This window comes from Triturus cristatus, chromosome 8, assembly GCF_964204655.1.
Source record: "Triturus cristatus chromosome 8, aTriCri1.1, whole genome shotgun sequence".
Classification (NCBI taxonomy): Eukaryota; Metazoa; Chordata; class Amphibia; order Caudata; family Salamandridae; genus Triturus; species Triturus cristatus.
The window spans coordinates 239,616,453-239,639,704 of NC_140591.1; the positions used below are offsets into that span (position 1 = coordinate 239,616,453).

Below are 23,252 nucleotides of genomic sequence, written 5' to 3' on the forward strand. Positions count from 1 at the left end.
TGAGTGAATCACTTGAGACATAGAACTATGATTACTTTAATGTATGTATGTCACTAGGAATATCCAAACGCCATTGTTTTTTCCTTTCGATTAGGTACAGATACCATGGATCTGACCCCTCAAACATAATTAGTGGACAATTCCCACTATACAAGGAGCCACAACGCGTCTTCTTCTATATCGGTCCTGAAGAAAGACTTTAGGCTACTACATATGGCTGAAACATGTTGACCCTTTTTTTAGTACGGTAGACCAGTAACCCGGTCTTCATCCGCACTCCATTTTTTACTCTTCTCTTATCAATATTCTTTCAATAAAGATTTAATAGAAAAAACGATTTTGAGAATTTTAACTTCACTTTACCTGAGCACTTCTCACACCCTCCCTCATATTTATGTCTGGACGCTACTGTACAACCAGTTGGTCTTCCTCCGGGCGGAGGTCAGCATACATACAAATAAAAGACCCTATGATGATGCTGTACTAGTACACAAAAGCGGTGACCCAATATATACCGCCTATCGCACCTGTGTACAGTTATGAGGGTTCTTTTTTTGACGGAACCAAGAGTAGAAAAGACCCTGGCTACACAGGACAAGTGGTCCACTCTCCATTGATTTTTTGTACTAACAATAGGAAGCCGAATGGACCACAGCTTCTTCCCCCCCCCCATTGATTGTATTGAATTAATTTGGGCACCAGTAATTAATTGGTTGGATCGAGCAAATCAATGATATCTGAAATAGTGAAGCATGACAATAATGTATATATAGTATATATATTGTATGTATTGCGCTATGTGGCTATTAATTTTCGGAGATAAATGGTTTATTGTTTAATGGATTTTTCATGTCTATCTCCTGTTCTCAGCAACCCCGGGTGGGCTGGGTGGGTAAGGGGGCGGGTTCGGGGCTGAAAATTGTAAAAAAAAAGTAAGAGTCATGATACAGATGATGTATTCTATGGTTAGTTTCTTGCATTTCTTTTTCTTGCGATGTTTTATTTTGATGGTCGATTTTGGTGTCATGATACTCTTGAATAAAAATTTAAAAAAAAAAAAAGAAAGAAATTTGATGACACTGTTTTCAAAAGGTTTTCTTGTTATCCGACCCAAAGATACCTGGCCATCCGAATTAATCCCTTAAGATCAGAACACAGTTGTGTGATGTGTGTGTCATAAGGCTGAATTCTATCAACTGGCAAGAACATGAAGATTTACTCATATGAATATGTGGCACATCTCTACTTGATGATCTCATGAGGCAGTAGCATAATCTAGCTAAAGGATAGCTCCCCACCATTCAAACCTAGAAGTGAACGGCCATCTTGAAGCCGAACCTCATGAAAACAGATTTTTTCTTAATTGTCAATGACAACAAACAAGCTTGAGCACAATCATGGCTCACTTCAATGAAGTTTAATGGACTCTCTCCCTCCTATCAAAGTGAGATAATCCCTGTGTATTCCACAAAAATAGAAACCTCTGCTGAGAGGCACACATTTCTAAAAACACACAAATAGAAACTCATGAGCTCTCGCTTCCTCAGAAAGTGAAAGCACCCCTTGCAGAGCACAATCTCAGGAGCGCCTTCCAGGCTCTAGTTCTCTTGCACCTATATGGTGGTATTGTGATTGTTACCAATAACTTAGGCATCCATCCCACATCAATAAAGGTTTATGCAATAAGCAGCAAAAACCACTAAGGTACTGAGAACATATGACTAGATCACTATCCCACTCCAGCATCTACATTGGCACTACTTGCAAACCTGAATCACTTTCAGGATTATCTGCATTATATTGAAGGATGTCAACTTCAACAAACCACCCTTCCTAGTACACACTATTATAGGTTTTGGTGGTGAATGTCATACATTCAGCCAAGACAGTGACAGGTGTGCTCTTGCTATGTAGCAAAGATCTAAAACTGCATCCCTATACAGATGCAACCAACACAATACCTTATCCACTTCAGAAAAGAGCTTAAGATGGTCCTCTTCAAGGAATACTGTTCCCCAAAAAACATTTCAGTTGTGTTGCTTGCCCCAACATTGCACCCACCACACTGCTTATATTGTACAGCTCTCCACTGCTAAATAACCAAGTTCTTTCTATATGAATATCAATATATACAGTAGTATTAACATTCCATGGAGCCAGTGTCTACAACAGAAAGGATAATTAAATCTGTGCATATGGCAAAGATTTTGACCCCCGAGCCACTAGGTTGACTATAGAAGTTCTGGCCAGGAGTAGACCTGTATGTTAGCTACCTAGGTGAGAAATACTAGAAGAAGATTGTACACAATGGACCTTGGGAGCCCTGGCTGCTCCTAAGATGTACATTGAGTCTACTGAGTGAAGGTACTTAAAGCAGTTTTTTATTTTTTAAGATCAATATACTTGTACTCTCTATACTCAATATAGAGAGTACAGTAGTAAACTAAATGTACATATAACTAATAATGTGCAATGACGTGCTCCATTCTTTTACCTTTTTTACATAAGGAAGAACCCTTGGAGGAAATAATAAATGCACATATCCTGTAAGAGATTATCTTCAATAATAATTTCCAAGACATCTTCTTTGTGGTGATGGGGAACAAACAAGCAGGCATTCCATGATATGTTGACTCCATTTGCCATAACAAATTATATCTATTTTAATTGTGTTGGTTTGTAATTACATTAACTTCAGCCAATGACCAATGATCAGTGGACATTTTCATGAGGAGAGGAAAAGGAATGGCTTCTGCTGAGGATTTGGACTGAAGGTCTAAATAGCTGACTGTGGATCCTCAATACCTACTTTCTATAGGGACTACTTAGTTTGCTCATGTTTTAGTTTGCTTGCACATTTGTGCTGCTGTACCTTGCACACGTTACTCTTAGCGCGTTTATTTTTGTGCCACAGCATTATTTTAGAAAAACACTGCACATGTTTTTGTAATTGGTTCCGACTCTGTAAACCACACTGTGCCCAGTCTTTCTGTGATCGGTTAGATGTCGTAGCTTGCCATTTAGACACAACATACATTCACATCTGCTGTTTTCAAGCAGACACCTTGTAACATATACCCCGAGACGTGACATTTTGAAAATGGAAAGAAGACATTCTAGCAGAGCAAAGGTACAGAGACCAGAAAGCTGCACAACAACTATTTATGCATGACAGCTATGGGGTTCGCCACTAATCCCAGAGATCTATAATATAACATTGTGTTTCCATAGTGAGGGTAGGCTGAGGCAGATATATAATTCTCCATGGTAGGTCTTCTTATTGTTTATAGTTTACTTGTAATTCTTTTCACTCTGTTGGGATGCATTTGTTTTCTAATTGCAGCGCAGATGTATTATAATAGAGCACAACACTTTCAATAAATATTGAAAACTGTTCTTGAGTCCTTGTTTTGTTTATTATGGACTTTCTTGAGTGAGAAAACGAAAGGTTGACGATCTGTTCCCATGGTTCCCTGAGGGGACTAGAGTGTTATGTTCTAACTTACATGTCTCTCTTGGAAGGTTAGGAGGGCAGGTAAAGTACTATGAGCTAGTCTGGAGAGGGGCTCATAGATGTTGATGTGGTATGGTGACTCAGTCCCTACATACTGACATTCTGTGGTCCCAGGTATAGTTCTGTTTGCAAAGAAATCCTGCAGCATGGCACAACCAACGCTTGGTCTGGTACTTATTGCACTGGTCTCCTGAGTAGTGCTTGTGTGTATCCATCATACCCCTTACACCTACCGCTGGAGACGTCCATGGTGTTGGGGATTAATTCTCCACAGTATTTAGGAGGCACCAAATTCTGTGGATTTTCAGGCTTGAAAGTTTAAAAGCATAACCCATTGTTGTGCTAAACTTTGTTCCATTTCTGTGTTATTATTGACTGCACCCGCTGTTGTCATTCCTGTTAATTGCAAACCTGCTGTCCAGTCACATGTAATGCATCAAGTACCTACTGATGCAGATAGTGCTTTTATCTTTGGGGAAGAACCAAATGAAGTATTTTACTCTTGGATCGATTTTCTAGCTGTGGATGCTAATTCATCCACATTTCATGCATATATTACTCTGCACCATCAGCCTGATACAGAGCATGTGCACTCATGAAAATACCACTGTCTTACTGGGACTACAGTACTTGGTTCCTTGGCACCCTCCTACATGTAAATACAACCCGTACATATGGGTCCCCTCAGTAATGATAAAGCGACCTGGCCAGCACTTGGTGGATACACACCATACCCTGATATGGGTGATATGGGTGTTTTTTAATCTTTTGTAAGAAAGGGCATTATACGAGTCTCTGGTTACATTATATAGATGATTGACTCAATATGTTTCATGCACTTTGTTGGCTGTGCCACCATGGCCTGGCCTGCTAGTACAAGCCCAGTTGCCCACAGCCCTACAATAAGTTCTGTAATTGTTCATTCAGTTATGGGCAAGGTGCCCACTAATCGTGAGGACATTCTACCTAGGATTTCACAAAAATAGACCAAATTGAAACTGTGTTTCCCCTTACGGGACCACAAGACAAGCACAGCATATTAACTATGTGCCTACTACATGAAATGATTCCCATATTAGATCAATCTCAAACTTGGGGGTCAGTCTTTGCTTCTTACTATACCATCAGTCATGGCACTCTGTACATGTCAGTCTTGACGGACATGTCAAAACTAATACAGAATGAGCACAGGGCAGCTTCTGCCCTGGATTTGGGTATGAAATTAATGGAAAATGTTCCTGTGACCTCCCCAATGATTCTGTCTAACATTAAAGGTGAAGTGGCATCTCTGGCTATATTTCAGAGGCTTGCGGCAGGTGCACAAGTCGACCGTGAACGCGAGCTGACTATAATTATTGCTGATGTGTTCACATACTTAGGACGCACTCATTTGGTAATCTGACCTACTAACCCACCTCTTGGCAAACCTAGTACTGACAAGGAAGCCAAGCAAAACCATGAGTTTGTTAAAAAACATGGGATAAATATAAACAAATAGAGAATGATAAACCTGCCCAAGAGCCCTCTGAGAAATGCTATGATTTTCGGGATCACGTTAAAATCAATGCTCGACGTACAATTTATCTAACCATGCCCACTTTTCCTCAGGTGACTTAATTGAGATTGCTTTCAAATGTCTTATATTCTTATATAACACAATGTTTACATGTGTTATATGAGTCAAGCATGATGCTGGAATCAAGTGAAGACTATATGATCAGAGATCTAAAACTGTTTAGAAGCAATGTACAGCCTTATACGATGCTGAAAGGTGTGCTGTCAAATGACCATCACAGAAATGGCAATCTAGGATGAAATATTGCACATTTGTTGTCATTTGTGTCAAACAAATTATAATAAGAATGTAGCACATCTGTGACCTTGAGGGCCCCTCCGAGTGTTTGCTTGTTTTACTAGTGTTTGTATCTTTTCACTGGGATCTGGAGTATTCATAAATGATGTCTTCGTCTTGTGTACTGGGCAGGGGCAAAGGCCCACCTGGGTCTGTGAATCTCGGTTCTACTCTACTCTACATCAAACATTGTCCCTCTGTATTAGAAATCTGTTCAAAATATTTTGCAAAATTCAAACTTTATGCTAGCTGTGGGATCTATATTGATACCAGTGTCGCTGAATTCTTATTTCCCAGCATGTAAATGAATATGTTTATTATGTCCCTGTCAATTTAAAGTGCTAATGAACCACACCTCGCAGCCGCATGCCACATGCCAGTTTGCAGAGGGTGCAGGAATCCACAGATTGTGATATTTTTATAGCACGTTGAAAATGTGAAAATAACGCTAATATAATTAATTGCAATGACATGAAGTTTGAAAAGGATTTGCCAGCGCAGATGTGCATTTTATATGTGTTCAAGTATGTATACACAGCTCTGTGTGCTTAAACCACATGACCATGTTATAAAGCAAACCATTTTGTTCTTGTCTTTTAGAATAGCAGTTCTACCGGATGGGAGTCTAAGAATCCTTAATGCTACAAAGTTTGATGAAGGAAGATATATCTGTCAAGGAGAAAATGCATTTGGTTCAGCAGAAATAGTCGCTTCAGTTTTTGTCACAGGTATCGAAATATTTACATCATCATTTCAATCAATTTACATTGGCTATCAAAGTGACCTGGATACGTGTGTTGTAAAATGTCAGAGAAATTGATACACGTAGCCTGTATGCGCCTTAAGGCAGTGGCACGTGCTTTTGGTCACCCTTGATGTGACAGATGCAATTGCAGATGTAAATAATCTTAGAGATAGCATTGCATGTCATGTTACCCTCACACTGAAAAGGAGACGACTATGAGTGTAGTATTGCTTATAAGTTTGAGAATGTATTGTTATGTGCTTGTGTGCGCTTCTGGTAGGGCCACTGAAATTATGACATTTTGCAGCCACAGCATTTTCTGCATAGTTATAGATTTGCCGTGTAATCCAGCATCTGCTGCATAATCTGCAGATTTTAACAAATAACAAATGTTTCTATTTCAAACGGATCAAAAGTTAGTAAAAACACGGCAACATGTGCAAAGGTTGACTGGTCACCTTTCTGGTGCTTATTGACGTATTTTGGGGTGTCAAACTGGTACTAAATACGTGACACCTTTTCCCAAAATAGTGCTAACGTATAAAACTGACAAAATATTGGGGTAATGCAATCACAAAATGTGCCGCATTATGCTGAATAATTTGTCTTTTTCTGCCATATAATTTTGTCACATGATTTGGACCTCTCGCATTGTATAATTGCAGTGGCCTGGCTTTTAGGTGTTGTTACTTGTTAGTATGTGTTAGAAATGGGGGTCTCTAGTTGGCAGAGGTAGCTACATTTGTTCAAATAGGGACCCTTCTTCTTAGTCAAGGTAAGGGGGATACACTTCTAAAATAACCCCTGATCACCCCCTTAGTAGCTTGGCACGATCAGACAGGCTTATCTCAGAGGCAGTGTATAAAGCATTTGTGCATTCATACAGTAACACAGTGAAAACACTACAAATGGACACCACACCAGTTTAGAAAAATAAGCAAAACTTTATCTCAGTGGCGTAACGAAACTTGAAGGGGCCCCCTGCAAGGTAGTGGAGGGGCCCCCTATGAACTCAATCAGGTGCTCTCGGGCCGAAGTGCTGTGCTGAGGGGGCATAGCTGCCAAGGTTTCAGATTGCTATGTGTGACATTTTCATAATTTCAGTGTAATTATGAGTTACATTTTAACAACTAGGAGTAACACTTTCTCGCGAGCAAAATCAAGCAATGAGGACGAGGGAAACATTTAAATATTAGACATTACACTCATTTGAGCAATGAGAAACTCTAAGAAGATCTTAAAACTGCTCTACAGTACCATAAATGGAAGGGCACTAACCGGAGACAGACTGAGAGATTGCAGTTCTCAGTAACAGAAGGCAGGCACTGCAGATGCTCAGAAGATTATCTAATTGTTCTGATCATTCATGACTGTGCTAGCCTAAAGAGCAAGTTTTATAGCATAGCGTAATAAGTGCAACTAGGAGGATATACCGTCACTCAGTCTCTCAGCAGGCTGGGTCACGTCAATATCCTTCAAAGGCTGATAATGGTTAATAATTAAAGGAGACAAAGGCAAAAAATCATGTTACAAATAAATATATGGTTTTGTTTAAAATCCTATTTAGTATCATAACCCGGAAATGTCAGACTCTTAAAACAACAGCAACTGGTCAGTATTTTTATCATGGAAAAGAGGCAATCCTAACTGAGTCGAGACCACTAAAAATACAGCAGAGTCATATTGGATATACTTAAGCCTGCCCTGTGCCCTGGCGGAGGAGAGGCCAGTTGAGCTGTCTCCCTGTGCCATAGGCCGGTAAGCGAGATGAGGAGGGGCAGTGGTGAAATTAAAAAAGAGCAACTTGAGTGCAGTGTTTTCCATATTCAGTGGTAAATTAACTTTGAAAGGTTCTTCGGAGAATTCTGTTCTCTGACTGCTTTCGACGTGACACTTTCAGACACCTTTAGTGCGCTTTGGAACAACCTCTCAGCATAACACAAGAGATTGTGATCCTTACCGGAAATGAATGACTTTAACATCCATGTGCAACCACTGAGGTCACAATCTACAATTAACCGCATGTTAACGCTAACTTGGAGGACAAGTGAACTTTAAATCATTTGTTTGACATTTGGTGTGATTTAGAGACAACAGGTCAGCGGACTCGCAGACTCGAGGGCCGCCGCTGGCAGCACTGACCAGCATTGGGCAAGCCTCACAGAAGAGTCTCTGAGTACTCGGGCTGACTGACGCACGCGTTAGTGACAGAGCCAGCAAGATTGTTGAGGCATGAGTGCATTAAAAGGAGCCTGCCCTGCCAATAAACAATATCCTACAGTTACCGGCTGCATATACAGTGTAATTAATTTCAAAATGCGTGCGATGCCCAAGCCTTTTTTTCATCATCCATCTTAAGTTATTGTTGCGAACGTGTGACTGTCTGAGCCGGAATGGTGTCAAGGCTACTAATCAGTGCGCAGTGCGCTATTTATTGTAAAGCAAAGTATATTTGAATTTATTTGAATTTAAAACAAAAGCAGGGATACCGCACTCCACTTACTCGTTGCTGCAAGGGTGGCAGGCAAGTGCAGCAATTCAGTTATCTGGCGGCAATCTATCAGTACCACTCGGATTCTCTTGCAGGCCGCATCATTCTAACACCGGGAATTCAGGTCAGTTCAGCTGCACAGCCTGGACTATAGTGGCTGCTCTGGGGGGCTATTGAAACTGGAACCACTCCGGTCAGCGGCACCTGCCTCACCCGGTACAGTCTCTCTCCGCTGGTGGAGTGATGGGTCATGTCCGGGATTATTCATTTGATTTACAGCGCAGCGGCGAGTTGCCTACCACTGCGCTGCACTGCCAGAAGCAAACAAACATTAATTACAGTTCCTTTGACTCACGCCCACGGGTGGCTGGACGTCTTCCGGCCCCCTATTAACGGGCTCACCCTAACTGACTGTGTCAGTACTAGCGATTGAATGCACTGACTTCTGACATCAGTCGCAGTGTGTCTTGCGTGAATAATTTGATTATCATATGCTGACAGTGGTACATTATTACCAATACCAGAGCAACTGGGACTGCCTGCGAGCAGCCTGAGCCAGCCCCCAACCCTGCCGGACCGGCACTTCAGCTTTACTCATGGTGCATTTAGGGGTCCCTGGAGCTTGGGGGGCCCCCCGCACCACGGGGGCTGCTGGGGCCTGTGTTACGCCCCTGCTTTATCTAAACCAACAAGACCAAAAACAGCAAAAATGCAACATAAAATACTGTAAAAATAGTTACTGTGCAAAATAGCCTTTAAATTGCAGGAATAATGTGAAACACAGTCCCTCCAACTCGGTAGCTCCTTTTGGGGCTACCACGATACAGAACACGACAGAGTCTAACAATTCCAGCCAACCGTGTCGGTACTGGTTAGTTAATGCGTTGACAGACTCGTAGACAGTACCTTTCTTGTTGCGGCTGACACAATGGTACAAGCCGGTCTGGTGCAACCGTCTTGGTTGCAATGTGAGATGGAAGCGTTGCAGCGTGCAGTGACCTCATGGCTCGGTGCAGACAGCGGCTCGTTGACAGAGTCAGTGAGACCAATGCTTCCATTGCAGGGTGAGACGGTGCTCAATGCGGTACTGGCAGGTCATGGTGCAGCGATGGAGCCAGTTGATGTTCGGGCAGCGACAGAGTCGGTGATGCCTGTGTAGCGTGCAGCAAAGCGGTGTGGAGTGCGGTGCCCACAGGACGTGGTGGAAGCAGCGGCTCGTTAACGGAGTTGGTGAGACCAGGGTTGCGTTGCGAAATGAGGTGCCTTCAGGACACGGAGTCTGCGACTGCCTCGGTGATGGAGTCGGCTGCTCTCTTCTTCTGTGGCGATAGGAACCAGCTGAGCCAGAGACGATGCCCAGAAGGATGGTGAGGTCTTTGCTATTCCTGAGACGTTTCAAACAGAGGGCAAGCTCCAATTTATGCCCTTGGAGATAATGCCTCAAGCAGGATGCACGCACAGTTCCTCTCCTTGGCAGAAACAGCCACTGCAGGCCAACCCCAGACAACACACAGCAAAGGGACAGTAGTCCTCCTTAAGTTTCTTTAGCTCTTCTCCTTCGCAGATGTTCCTCTTGAAGTCCCAAAAGTGATCTACAGTTTTGGGGCCTGGGCCCCAATATTTATTCAGCAAAATCCTTTGTTCTCTTGTGGCAGAGAAGCCCTGTGCTCAGTCAAAGCCAGTTCTGTCCTCTCTGCTGCAGCTGCCTGGGAGGAGGTGGAGACAACATTGTGGAAAAAAGACCAGGGCCATTCAGGTGAAAGGAAATCTCCTCCTCATTCTCTAAATGCAGCCCAGATCTATTCAGCTCAGCCCTGACTCATCCAGACTCTCTGGAGCCACTGTGCATCTCCAGCCCCTATCACTCCAAAGCCAGACAGTCAATACACATCCTAGCAATGCCATACTGGATGGCTATGCAAGAAAACACCTACTTCTAAAAGTGGTATTTTCAAAGATAGAATATAAAAATCACCCTCCCTCAAAGATGCATTTTAACATTCTGAGTTCAGGCATATAAAACTTTATTTTCCTACTTTGTTCCCGGGGGTAGTTATGTTTATAAGAAGTTATAAGCAAACTCCCCATTCCATCCTATGGGAACAGGTAGCCTTGCAATAGTGAAAATGTAATTGGCAGTAATTCACTATCAGGACATGCCACACACACCTGTGCAAGTCCTACCTTTCACATACACTGCACCCTGCCCACAGGGGTACTTTGGGTCTACCTTAAGGGTGACTCACATGTAAGAAAAGAAAAGGTTAGGGCCTGGCAAAAGAGTGCACTTGCCAAGTCGACATGGCAGTACCACACTGCACACAGGTTCTGCAATGGCAGGCCTGAGTTACATTTACAGGCTGCTAATGTCGGTGGCACAATAAGTGCTGCCGGCCCACTAGCAGCATTTGATTTACAGGCCCTGGGCACACACAGTGCACTGTACTAGGGACTGACTAGTAAATCAAATATGCCAGTCATTGACTCACCAATCCATAACTACAATTAACAAAAGAAACACTTTCACATTGGCACTGAACAGCAGTGACAAAGTGCCCAAAGCATCTAGACCAACAAAAATGAAGTCCAACACACAGCAAAATAACCTGCGGCAAAGGCAAAAATACAGGGGAAACCAACGCTAATGATGCCAGGTCTGACAGTATGAATATTGCAATTGGTTTGGTCAGCTGTTTTGTGACTTATAGGTTATTTTTCTAACCCTAATTTACATTTTTCAGTGACTTTCATGTTCTAACTATCAACCACAACTGTACTTTATTGGCATTTTTAAAGTGGTTTTAAGGTGTTTATATACACACATATAAATGTATTGAAAACCAATTCTAATCATAACTCATAACCTTTATTTTTATATTAACTTTTTGTTTTATTTTTCATGTACCACATGCAACAGTTCCCTGCGTCCCCAACCCACCATGGCCAGCAAAGCCCCTGTGCACAGCTGGGGTTGTCCATAAGGTCTGGCCTGCAGCAAACAGGACATGGTTGGCCAACCCTACTGCACATGGGCTTTTGCTGTGCATAGCGGGGTTTGGCTACAGTGCTTGGCTGATGGCAGAATTCACAAACTCTTAATTGGAAATGAAAAATAAATTAAACAGGGTCTTGGCCATACAACAAACCGCATCTGTGAACGATCTTCTCCCGCACACACTGGGGTACGGCCACAGAGCCTGCCCTCTTGTCAAGTCCTGTTTTCTAAATTAAGTGCTTGGTAAACCATGCCTAGAGGATCCTGGACCCTTGTTAGGTTTTGTACCCTTCTTTGACATCCTGCAGGGTTTGCAGACCAAATGTCCAGGAAACGTACAAGGTCCTAGGACCGGTCCAATAAGGGTCCAGGAGCCTTTGCAGAAGGAGTTTCCATACCTTTTTTATCTGAATTCACAGACCTCATAGGCCAGAAAGGACTTGAAACCATCCCTACAGTCAGCAAATCCTAGAGTAAAATCAGCATTTTTTTAAATAATGTAATACTGAGCAGGCAGCTTTAAGTTCTTGCAACCAACAACCGGCCTAGGGGGACAGAAGAGTCAGCTGCTGCAGCCTTAAGTCACTCTCAGTTGTATTTCTCAGTACATGGGGCCTAAACCCTGTGTCCTGTAACTGCGATCCAATCAGAGAGTTTTGTGTCCAAAATCACATTTTGGGTTCAGTACACAGACTTGAACAGGAAAAAATCTTCCTCTTCTATTCGGACTTGATTTTTTAAAATGTTGTGTCCACACCGATTGTCCTCCATAAATTAAAAGTGCAGGTATGCCCATCTTTCTAATTTTGACTGACAAAATTTGAGGCCTCCAAAAATCACTTTTATAATGATGATTTCTCCCCCAAAAACTTTACAGTATTGACACGAATTAAACACAATTCTTCTTCTACTTTCATGCTAAATTTGATGCAATTTTTTCGGCCATTTTTCTGTAGCACAGTTCAAAATTTCTACATGATTTAAAATGGACAATATTAACTTTTTTGTCACTTTTTTCTTTGTTTTGCTCTCTGCTTGAAGGATCTCCATGAAAACTGTATTCCTGAACCCAAGTCGAAGTAAACTTTGTTTATAATGTTTTATGCAGATTCTTAAAACAACGGCAAAGTATTTAGCAAAATTATTAGTGTCTTTTCATTTGAAAGTCTAACCTAACCATAACTACAAAGCCTCTGTAGTATACACAAATCCACATATTATATGTACAGATTTGCAGAGTGTAATATAATATTACTATTTTTGAGTGTGGGGAGGTGAAGCCTCCATTGGGTCATGATGAACCTCCTCTACGTCAACAATGTTATTAGAAAGCATATTGTACTTGGAACATCTGCATATTTGATTTATGCCATGGCATTTTATTTCTTGCATATTTATTTTAACTATCGGTATTTAAACTAAAAATAAGATTCCTGGGGTTCAATGTATTAATGAAATTACTTGTGGCATATTTTACTGAACTTTATGAAATAATCTAGTGACAAACAATCTGCAATATGAATATTGTTTGTCGTTTCATACCTTTTTAAAACAAAATCAATAAAACGAGATATTAAGAATTTAATCAGGACGATAAAATCCCATTAACAGGCCTTCAAACTCTTAGGAGAGAGTTTCCCATGGAGTCATTGTTATAGTCAATCAGTAAGGCAATACACCGTATTTTTTTTTAATGTCACTTTTGTTGTACTGTGGTAATAAACTTGAATTGAACTCTCACACTTTAGTAATACATGTATGAATATGCATTTGTTATGGCAGTTGCTCCAACTAATGTGTTTTTAAGCCACTTTCATTTATAAAATTCATAAATATTTGTATGCCTTACTGCTGCCTCTTTATTTACGTTTGATATTACAGAATATTCGAAAAGGTGCTTTTTTGTAATAACGGGATTCACCATGTCAGAAGATTTTATTGCATAATGAGAAATGTGCAAAGTGAGCCTGTGTTGCTGCTTCTATGATATTGGTCAATGCAGTTTACTACATCTTCACCATCTGCAAAAACTGTCATCCTTCTGCACTGTAACTCATTATGCATGCACGAGATTACGATAATTGCAACAATTTCAATTACAAGATTAGTCATTTGACTACTTTCTGTTAACCTTTGGCATATTTCCAATGAAAAGACAATCAGTAACGGGCCACCTTTTATGAAGCCAATATTGATAATGGCTGTAGGTGCTTTTGATGTATCGCTGAACATATATAGAGCAGGATGGCGAAGGGAAAGGCTGCACATTAATTGATTTTCAGACTTTCACTTTGCTAAATTTTTACTTAGTAAATTAATAGAGTGTTAAATAAATGAGAACACAAATGTTACCTGAATTCTGTCTGAAGTATGCATATTAATATAGTATCACTTCTTTTTTTCAAGATCCAACGAGAATAGAACTCACGCCAAAGAGGACTGAACTGACAGTTGGAGAGAGTGTTGTCCTCAACTGCAAAGCAATCCATGAAGCCATTCTGGATGTATCATTCCACTGGTCTTTAAATGGGCAAGCCGTTGACTTCGATAAAGAGGGAGGACATTTTGAGAGCATACGAGCAGTAAGTATAAATTATGCAAAACTGGGTCATACCTTGATGTATGCATGAAATGTTTTAAAAATTCTACTTTGGCCCAGTATAAGCCATATTTGAGTTAAGTCGTAGGTGCACATTAAACCCAGGGCCAAATTTGAAAAACGAAAGTCCTACGACACATGACCACAAGTATTAAATGTTGGGGATACTTGAATACTAGGAGCTCGTATTCTTCAGGCCACCTCATGCCTCTTGCTTCCATCAGCATCATCTGTTCCTTTATCTTATTTTTTTGCGGGTTCTTTTTCATCCCTGCTTTCTCCCTTGGCACTGTTTTCCTGTTTCTCTGTAACCCTCCTCCTTTCCTTTCTCTGCTAAGCTCTTGCAGAAAAACTGATCCCCGCAAATGAGTGCCAGTGTCCAGCACTTGCAACAGCAACCACAAATTAAATACCAGTCAGACCTAACATTGTTGAAGAATTGTCTCCTGCAACTGAATCTTGTCAAATAATCCCTTTGCTGTTTCGTATTACAAGTGTAACAAATATTAATATTAAAAGGAAGACAGTAACATATTCAATATAGGTAAAGATACGTGTGGGTGTGTAAGTATACGAACATTTATGTTTAGTTATTGATTGATCTTTGCAAATAATTCAACTTTATTGCTTTCTTCATCTAGTAACTTTATTGAAGAGTTGTGCATATGTTTCTACTAACAGTTACTTTTATTCAGAGTTTGAACTAAGTTAAATTTTTCCACTGTCTTTCAACAACGGGTGTCATTCAGTATAAAAATATATACTGTTATTATCGGTTTTTAGCTTCATAATTCCAGCTGTGGATAGGTTTTGGTGGCCTTTGTTGCTCACTCCTATCGGCTTCTTTAGTTTCAGCTTCATGAATGACAAGAAAGCAATGTTACGCATCTGTTGTTTTGGACAGTCTTTGACCAGAGATGTGTTACATAGTGATATGACCAAATCATATCAGTTTCACCAAATCAACCTTTTGGTTATATTCCTTCCTACTTACTCTGTCTACTCTATAATCAGGATTGTGTCAAAATATTTTACTCCCTAAACGTGGTACATTGTTTTCACTTAGCTCTTTGTGTGTTTGTAGAGGGTGCCACGCCCAATACCTTTGGTCCCCACCCACAATTTTCCCACTCCCTAACCTCCCTCAGACTAGAAAGAAATCGCACAATGCATCGTGCAGTGGCGTTCTAGTATACCATATACTATACTGAGACTTCTAGAGAGGTCTGTAGGCTATATACCTATCTTGAGGTTCACCATTCACTGACATCTAAGTACTCAGACATCCGTTCTTACCTTGTATATCTAACCCAGGACACGATTATGCATGCACAATACCGCTGCTAGCTGACAGTGCACTTGTGCCCCAACATGCAGAGCCTCTTAGGGTAACTGTATCGCTACTGAGAAATCCACAAGGTCCTTACGATGCACCTTCATCTTCAGTATTAGCAAGTCTGTAGTACCTTCACAGAGCACAACTCTTCTGGGTTGTATTATAAAGATAATAATAATACACATTTGTAAAGCGCGAACAATCACCCGCAAGGGTCTCTAGGCGCTGGGGGCCGTCGGGAAGATTAAGCAAGCTATTGCCCAGAGTCACATGGTGCTGGGCTAATCTGCCGCCGGGGATTGAACCGTGATCCCCAGATTCCGGAGTCAGTCGCCCTGGCCACGGCGCAACACCTCTTCCAAACGAGCCATTGAGTTTGGCTTGCCATTTCTTTCTGGTAAGATAGTCAAGGGATTTAACCTATATGCTGAAAAGTCCTGCTCAACTTGCAAGTTCACCATTTGAAAACCTGGAGGCTCTGCCTGTGTTTGCTAAAATTAGTACCACTGAGTATAGCCGTACTGCAATTCACTTAAAATGTGCTATACAATTCCAGACTCAAGATTGCATCAGTATACGGTGTAATCTTGCACCGACAGACACTACTGAGTGCAATGGGTTTCAAATTGATCTTTTGCTTTCAGGCAAATAAACCTGTGGGTATGTTACCTTTGAGAATCTGCAGAAACCACTTATTTGTCCTCAGTAGCATTAACCATCCAAAACTCAGCTTCCTCTCCTATTACATGTTGACCTTAAGTTTACCTTTTACCATGTACAGTGCTGTTGGTTAGGTTCGTGCTAAAGAAATGCCATGTGCATTCATACACACATAGACCAGGTGATTGGCAATAGCACACTAAGCAAATGGACAAAGGTGGTTAAAGTTATTGTTTATTACATGCTGCACAGTTTTCCTTTCACAGGAACAGTTCATACATTTGGATGAGGTAACTGATGAGGTTTTTTCCTTCCTTCCTTTAATTGCTTGAATTTAAGGATGATGAGGTAAAAGGGCAAGTTCTCAATGTGGCAGAATATCTGCTGAGAAGTGCTAATATTATATCATTAAAACTGTTCAACCTTTCCTAACAAGTGCTTGAACTATCCCTGCTGTCTAATAGTGCCATTTTCAGAACTGTGACTTAAAATCTGACTTCCTCTGTTGAAGAGGATTTTATATTGCTATTCATTTGAGTGTAAACAGTATATCTCTATCTGCTCCCAATCTAAAGTTAGCACTTAATAAATGTAATAAAGTAGGCCGTACAACAGTGAAAAACGACGTTACTTTTTTTTTCACTGCTAGGACATGTAAAACCTGTACAGTACACATGACCTACATTTTAAACATAATGCACCCTGCCATATGAGTCTTGAGGAAATACCTTAGGGGTGACATAAGTGTTATAAAGGAAGGCAGTTTAACACTGCACTACAGGCTACACTGCCAGGCCAGAGACTTGTTTTAAAGTGCTGCTTTAGTGGGTGGCACAATGAGTGCTGCAGTCCGCTAGTAGCATTTAATGTACAGGCTCTGGGTACATGTAGTACCATTTACTAGAGACTTTACAATGTTTTAGGGAGAAGGCACAAGCACTGTTTCGCTGGTTAGCAGGGAAAAAAGTGCACAGAGTCCTAATACCAACAGAAATGGGTTCAGCAACGGAAGGTAAAAATCTGGAGATGACCCTACAAAAAGAGCCAGGTCCAACATCTGTCATTATTCATAAAGTGATTCACATCTCAAGATAGGAAATTTCAGAACACTGCTGAAAATGCAACCCTGAACATCCTACTTGGCACCATAACAGTGCTGTTATTCCCACATTTATTAATTTATTGGCCACATCACATGCTGGAAAGTCTAGGAAATTCCAGGTGGGATAATGGCTGAGACAAGAATGAGTAGGACTAAAAGTAATGAAGCATATTGGCAATTAAAGAGGGCAATAACAGATATCAGAAAAGAAGCTAATGGAAAACTGCAATTAACTGTCAAATAAGTCCCTGATTTGTATCACTGGTTCAGCCCTCCGCCCAAATTTTTAATGAAGGGAAAAGGACTTCACGAAAGAGTGGGTTCAGGGAGGGCTCAAGAGGCTTCAGATAGTGTGATATCACTGTCTCCATCAAATTTTGTGCTATCTTAAAAACTGTTGCTGAGCCCCTCCCAAATCCAACCACATTATTAACTAGATACCACAAACCATAGAGGCCAAAGGCTCACTAAGGTAGGGGTGTGAGCAAAGAAAGATATTTGTGAGGTGTTCATTTCTTTTGTGACACTTCATGTGGGACACAGACTCATTGCCTGAGATACATTACTTGCCTCCTCACTACCATCGTAATTGTGTCATGTTTGCGCTGCTACATTTGACGCAAAGACGACCCAGTTAGTATCACTGCCTAGTCTAGCACCAGCACTCCAGCCCATTCTTTGTGTCCTTGTGCCTTGCCCTGTGGACGCACATGCTTGCTCAGGGTGCATATTCTGGCTCCGACCAGTATGAACTGTGTCCTCCATGCATGGAACCCTTGGGCAGGCAGCTTATCCTTCGTGCCCTTGAAATTCAGCACCATCTCCAAAGCACATGATACTGAAAGATTCAATTCACCTGCACATTTGTGACTCTGTTTAATGTGTAGATCACTTACCGGAAATGTTCATTACTTCGATTCTAATCTCTTCTTCACTTTAGTGAAAGTTGCAACTGTAAAACTGAGATTAGCATGAGGTCACCGTCCATCCACTGGTGCAAGACAGATGAAGCACTTTTAGGAGGTCACATGGTTTCAGTTGGACACCTTTCCTCAAAATGTGCATGTGTAGTTAATAGTTAGACAACTAGGGATGCCCACGAATGTTTTCTTATTTAGGCACTGGTCTATAAAAAGAGCTTACAATTATCAGAATTTAATCAGTGAGTTTATCACATTCAGCAGAAATTGCATTATATGCCGGATGGTTGCAGGTCCCAGTGCAAGATACAAATGTTGAAGGTCTAATGCAACTGCTGGAGTGTGCCGCCCATTAATTACATGAAATAAGGCTTCATTAAAGATGTGGGCGGTGGGACATGGCGCTAAGGCCCTATGTTGAATATACACAGAGTTAGCAGAGTGTCTGACCAACTCCCTGTGAGTGAGTCTGCATCTATCATACCCCATCGAGTCTAACTCTGCCTGTTTTTTGCATCAATCCCTGGCGCTCTGCACCCCTAGAACTAGGGAGAGGACTGGGGGGGTAACCTAAAGGCAAATTGCCCATGCAACTTACCGATCAGTATTGTGGATTGTTTGGAGTGCAGGCGTCTCCTTAGGGTCTATGCACCGGCGTTACAGAGATGACATTACACCAGTCTTAGTTGCGGTGACAATAGCAGCACATCCAAGATTTAGCATCCTGCCCTTAGCCCAGAGCTGGACCACTTCCATCATTAGGCCGTGATATTGGCTGAGGCACACACAATGTGGTGCCACCTCATCAGTGGCACTGCCCTCAAGACCGCTCTGTCTATATCTTCAGAAGAATAGAAACTTTGATGTTATTTTCATTTCTCATTCTTTTCTTTGCAATATTATTGAAGTAGAACAGAGCTTCGTGATCTCAGTCTATTAAAATCATCTCTTGCGAGTTCACTTTCTTAGAGTATGCGTTTAATGCCGGAGGCATTTTTACCTTTTATCCATCCCTGTTCTGTTTCTTTCTAAGCTGGTCACTGCGTGTGAAAAAAACGGCACGTGGGGATGAAAAGAAACTAGATTTGTGAAGAGAAAACACAGTTTTTAAGCAGAAGTGCGAATGCCCTCAGAATGCAGATGGAATCCGATCGAAGGAGTCAAGCTTGATGAGTCAAAGGCTAACAGTACCATTCTGACCGGAAAGCCCATGTCTTGGGGGAGGCTGTAGCCGGATCAGGTAATCCTAGCCTTGTGCACAGTTTCAGCGCCGTTCAATCATAAGTGGAACATTTCTTTCTAGCCATTGCTCGGGTGTCCCTGGCCCTGGGGGGAGAGAGGCAATACTCGCTTAAAGGAACAGGCAACCAGGCAGTTGTAGGTTGACCCGGCATGCTCTGTTGCTTGGCCTGGCCAAGAAACTTTAGCCAACCCAACTTTCAGAGTGTGACTGACTTTCACTGAGGTTGTGTTAACAAGCATTGACAGATCCATCAGGTTACGTTTATGTGATTAATAGTTTTGTTGTGGGTACGTTTTAAGTTGGTGAGCAGTTGTACAATACAAGGGACTGCCGGGCGAAACCCAAAAATGGCCTGAACTTCAAATTCCGCACCCTCCAGGAACCACAAAGGAAGGTTCAAAGACCAAAGTGGTATTGGATAAACAGGCTTATAGAGTATCACGTCAGACAACATACATACGCCATTGCAATGGTACGGCTACCAGGCTATCCAAAGGTACCACAAACTGAGGTGTCAGTTAAGCATGGCATCCTGGAACACTGGGCTAGTGGCGCAGAGAAGGGAGCGACAATGCAGTCATAGGAGATGGAGAAGGGCAAGTTATTCAGCAAGTGAGAGAAAGAGCAGGGTAGGACTCAGTGGCTCAGAAGTAGGCAGGGGTGCAGCTTTCACTGGTGCACCGTATGCAGCGGCAGCAGGGCCCAGGTGTGTAAGGTGCCTGCTGCCAGGGGTGCAGCTTTCACTATTGCACCGTATGCAGCGGCAGCAGGGCCCAGGTGTGTAAGGAGCCTGCTGCCAGGGGTGCAGCTTTCACTAGTGCACCATATGCGGCGGCAGCAGGGCCTAGGTGTGTAAGGAGCCTGCTGCCAGGGGTGCAGCTTTCACTAGTGCACCATATGCGGCGGCAGCAGGGCCCAGGTGTGTAAGGTGCCTGCTGCCAGGGGTGCAGCTATCACTAGTGCACCATATGCAGCGGCAGCAGGGCCCAGGTGTGTAAGGAGCCTGCTGCCAGGGGTGCAGCTTTCACTGGTGCACCATATGCGGCGGCAGCAGGGCCCAGGTGTGTAAGGAGCCTGCTGCCAGGGGTGCAGCTTTCACTAGTGCACCATATGCGGCGGCAGCAGGGCCCAGGTGTGTAAGGTGCCTGCTGCCAGGGGTGCAGCTATCACTAGTGCACCATATGCAGCGGCAGCAGGGCCCAGGTGTGTAAGGAGCCTGCTGCCAGGGGTGCAGCTTTCACTATTGCACCATATGCGGCGGCAGCAGGGCCTAGGTGTGTAAGGAGCCTGCTGCCAGGGGTGCAGCTTTCACTAGTGCACCATATGCAGGCGGCAGCAGGGCCCAGGTGTGTAAGGTGCCTGCTGCCAGGGGTGCAGCTTTCACTAGTGCACCATATGCGGCGGCAGCAGGGCCTAGGTGTGTAAGGAGCCTGCTGCCAGGGGTGCAGCTTTCACTAGTGCACCATATGCGGCGGCAGTAGGGCCCAGGTGTGTAAGGAGCCTGCTGCCAGGGGTGCAGCTTTCACTGGTGCACCATATGCAGCGGCAGCAGGGCCCAGGTGTGTAGGGAGCCTGCTGCCAGGGGTGCAGCTTTCACTAGTACACCACATGCAGCGGCAGCAGGGCCCAGGTGTGTAAGGAGCCTGCTGCCAGGGGTGCAGCTTTCACTATTGCACCGTATGCAGCGGCAGCAGGGCCCAGGTGTGTAAGGAGCCTGCTGCCAGGGGTGCAGCTTTCACTATTGCACCGTATGCAGCGGCAGCAGGGCCCAGGTGTGTAAGGAGCCTGCTGTCAGGGGTGCAGCTTTCACTGGTGCACCATATGCAGCGGCAGCAGGGCCCAGGTGTTTAAGGAGCCTGCTGACAGGGGTGCAGCTTTCACTATTGCACCGTATGCAGCGGCAGCAGGGCCCAGGTGTGTAAGGAGCCTGCTGACAGGGGTGCAGCTTTCACTATTGCACCATATGCAGCGGCAGCAGGGCCCAGGTGTGTAGGGAGCCTGCTGCCAGGGGTGCAGCTTTCACTAGTGCACCACATGCAGCGGCAGCAGAGCCCAGGTGTGTAAGGAGCCTGCTGCCAGGGGTGCAGCTTTCACTATAGCACCGTATGCAGCGGCAGCAGGGCCCAGGTGTATAAGGAGCCTGCTGACAGGGGTGCAGCTTTCACTATTGCACCGTATGCAGCGGCAGCAGGGCCCAGGTGTGTAAGGAGCCTGCTGACGGGGTGCAGCTTTCACTATTGCACCGTATGCAGCGGCAGCAGGGCCCAGGTGTGTAAGGAGCCTGCTGACAGGGGTGCAGCTTTCACTATTGCACCGTATGCAGCGGCAGCAGGGCCCAGGTGTGTAAGGAGCCTGCAGCCAGGGGTGCAGATTTCACTATTGCACCGTATGCAGTGGCAGCAGGGCCCAGGTGTGTAAGGAGCCTGCTGCCAGGGGTGCAGCTTTCACTATTGCACCGTATGCAGCGGCAGCAGGGCCCAGGTGTGTAAGGAGCCTGCAGCCACTGCACCTCAATTGACTGCCTTTACTGCTCAACCAGGGGGGTCAATGAGGCCAATGTTCTTGCTTGCACTGGCGCGAGGTAGGCAAAAGGAGGATTTCAGAATAATTTGGAGATTAAACAGGAGGGCAAAAGTCTCTTAACACTGTGAGTGGTGCAAGAAAGTAGTGTGAAAGGGAGAACTAAGTGACCAGTGGCCTCAGTAATAATTAAGTCTCTTTTCAGAATTGAAACCTTGGGCAGATCATTGCGACTCACATAGCTGATACTGCTAAAATGCACTGGCAACACCAATAGGTCTGTCAGGCTTGTCTCTGCTATTCGGCTGCCGTCACTGGCCCAGACTCAGGTCCTTCAACTCTAGATAATTAAACTGGCAAAATACGACTCCTGCAATTAACGTTACAGAGATATCACTTCTTTGTTGAGGTCACTATAACTCACCACTGATGTCACAAACACACACTTGCTCCGAGTAAAAATCAACATGTGCATTCACACTACAGAAAAGTACAAGGCATGAAGAGTAGGGACCGCAATCTGATGTAGAGTCGCCCCAGTGTGACACCGTTATCAATGACCAACGCCAAGTCGTTCACTGACACGAGAAGTGAGCCTTAAGTATACTGAGGCACATCAGGAAAATTGGTGACAACATTTTTTGGGCAGTTGCAGGATGGATACCTGTATGGGTTCTCCCTTCTTATCATGGATAACTCGAGTACAGGATGGACCCCTGGTGCACCTCCTGCCTGTTGAAGGCCTCTTCACTCCTTACTGGGTGACTTTTGCTTGACTGTCTAAGAAGGCGGCGTTACAGCCTGGGTCGACCAAAAGAGCCCTATACACCATGCAAAAGTGACCGGTATTGGTGAGGAGACATCCGCTCTTCTTCCCATGCGCCATAGCTTCTCCGATTGGAAATCTGCCTAAGAGAGCCACCCGGCTTCTACCCTGCGTCACTGGTGCGTACCCATTTGGCTGCAACAGTTTGGGCAGCGTGAACACCGATTGGCTTGTTCTATCATGTGTGCTTTCAGGATCCTATTATTTCAACTACATTCACCGTTAGCTTTATCAATCTTATGGTGGATGATAAGCGTAACACAAAATGAAAGAGATCAGGAAACCAGGACATCCAGACAAAAATAGGAAAAATAAGAATTAAATATCAGAGTATTGAGGAAATGGTGTGATATAAATACTGGGTGAATATATTAAATAGAGAAATTACAGAAAGAGTAAAGCATAGAGAGAACTGATCAGTAAACAAGTACTGAAGTGGATATCTGCTT

At 43.4% G+C, this 23,252-nt stretch overlaps 1 protein-coding gene across 4 annotated transcripts in view; it reads left to right on the plus strand.

Moving 5' to 3' along the window:
- CNTN5 (contactin 5) overlaps positions 1 to 23,252 on the plus strand; it is a 3,369,946-nt gene that overhangs the window by 2,873,486 nt on the left and 473,208 nt on the right. For all 4 annotated transcript variants that reach the window (XM_085621430.1, XM_085621433.1, XM_085621431.1 and 1 more), the window contains 2 exons: positions 5,967 to 6,094; positions 14,004 to 14,179. In XM_085621430.1, coding sequence (XP_085477556.1) covers positions 5,967 to 6,094; positions 14,004 to 14,179 — 304 coding nt within the window. The remainder of the gene's footprint in view (positions 1 to 5,966; positions 6,095 to 14,003; positions 14,180 to 23,252) is intronic.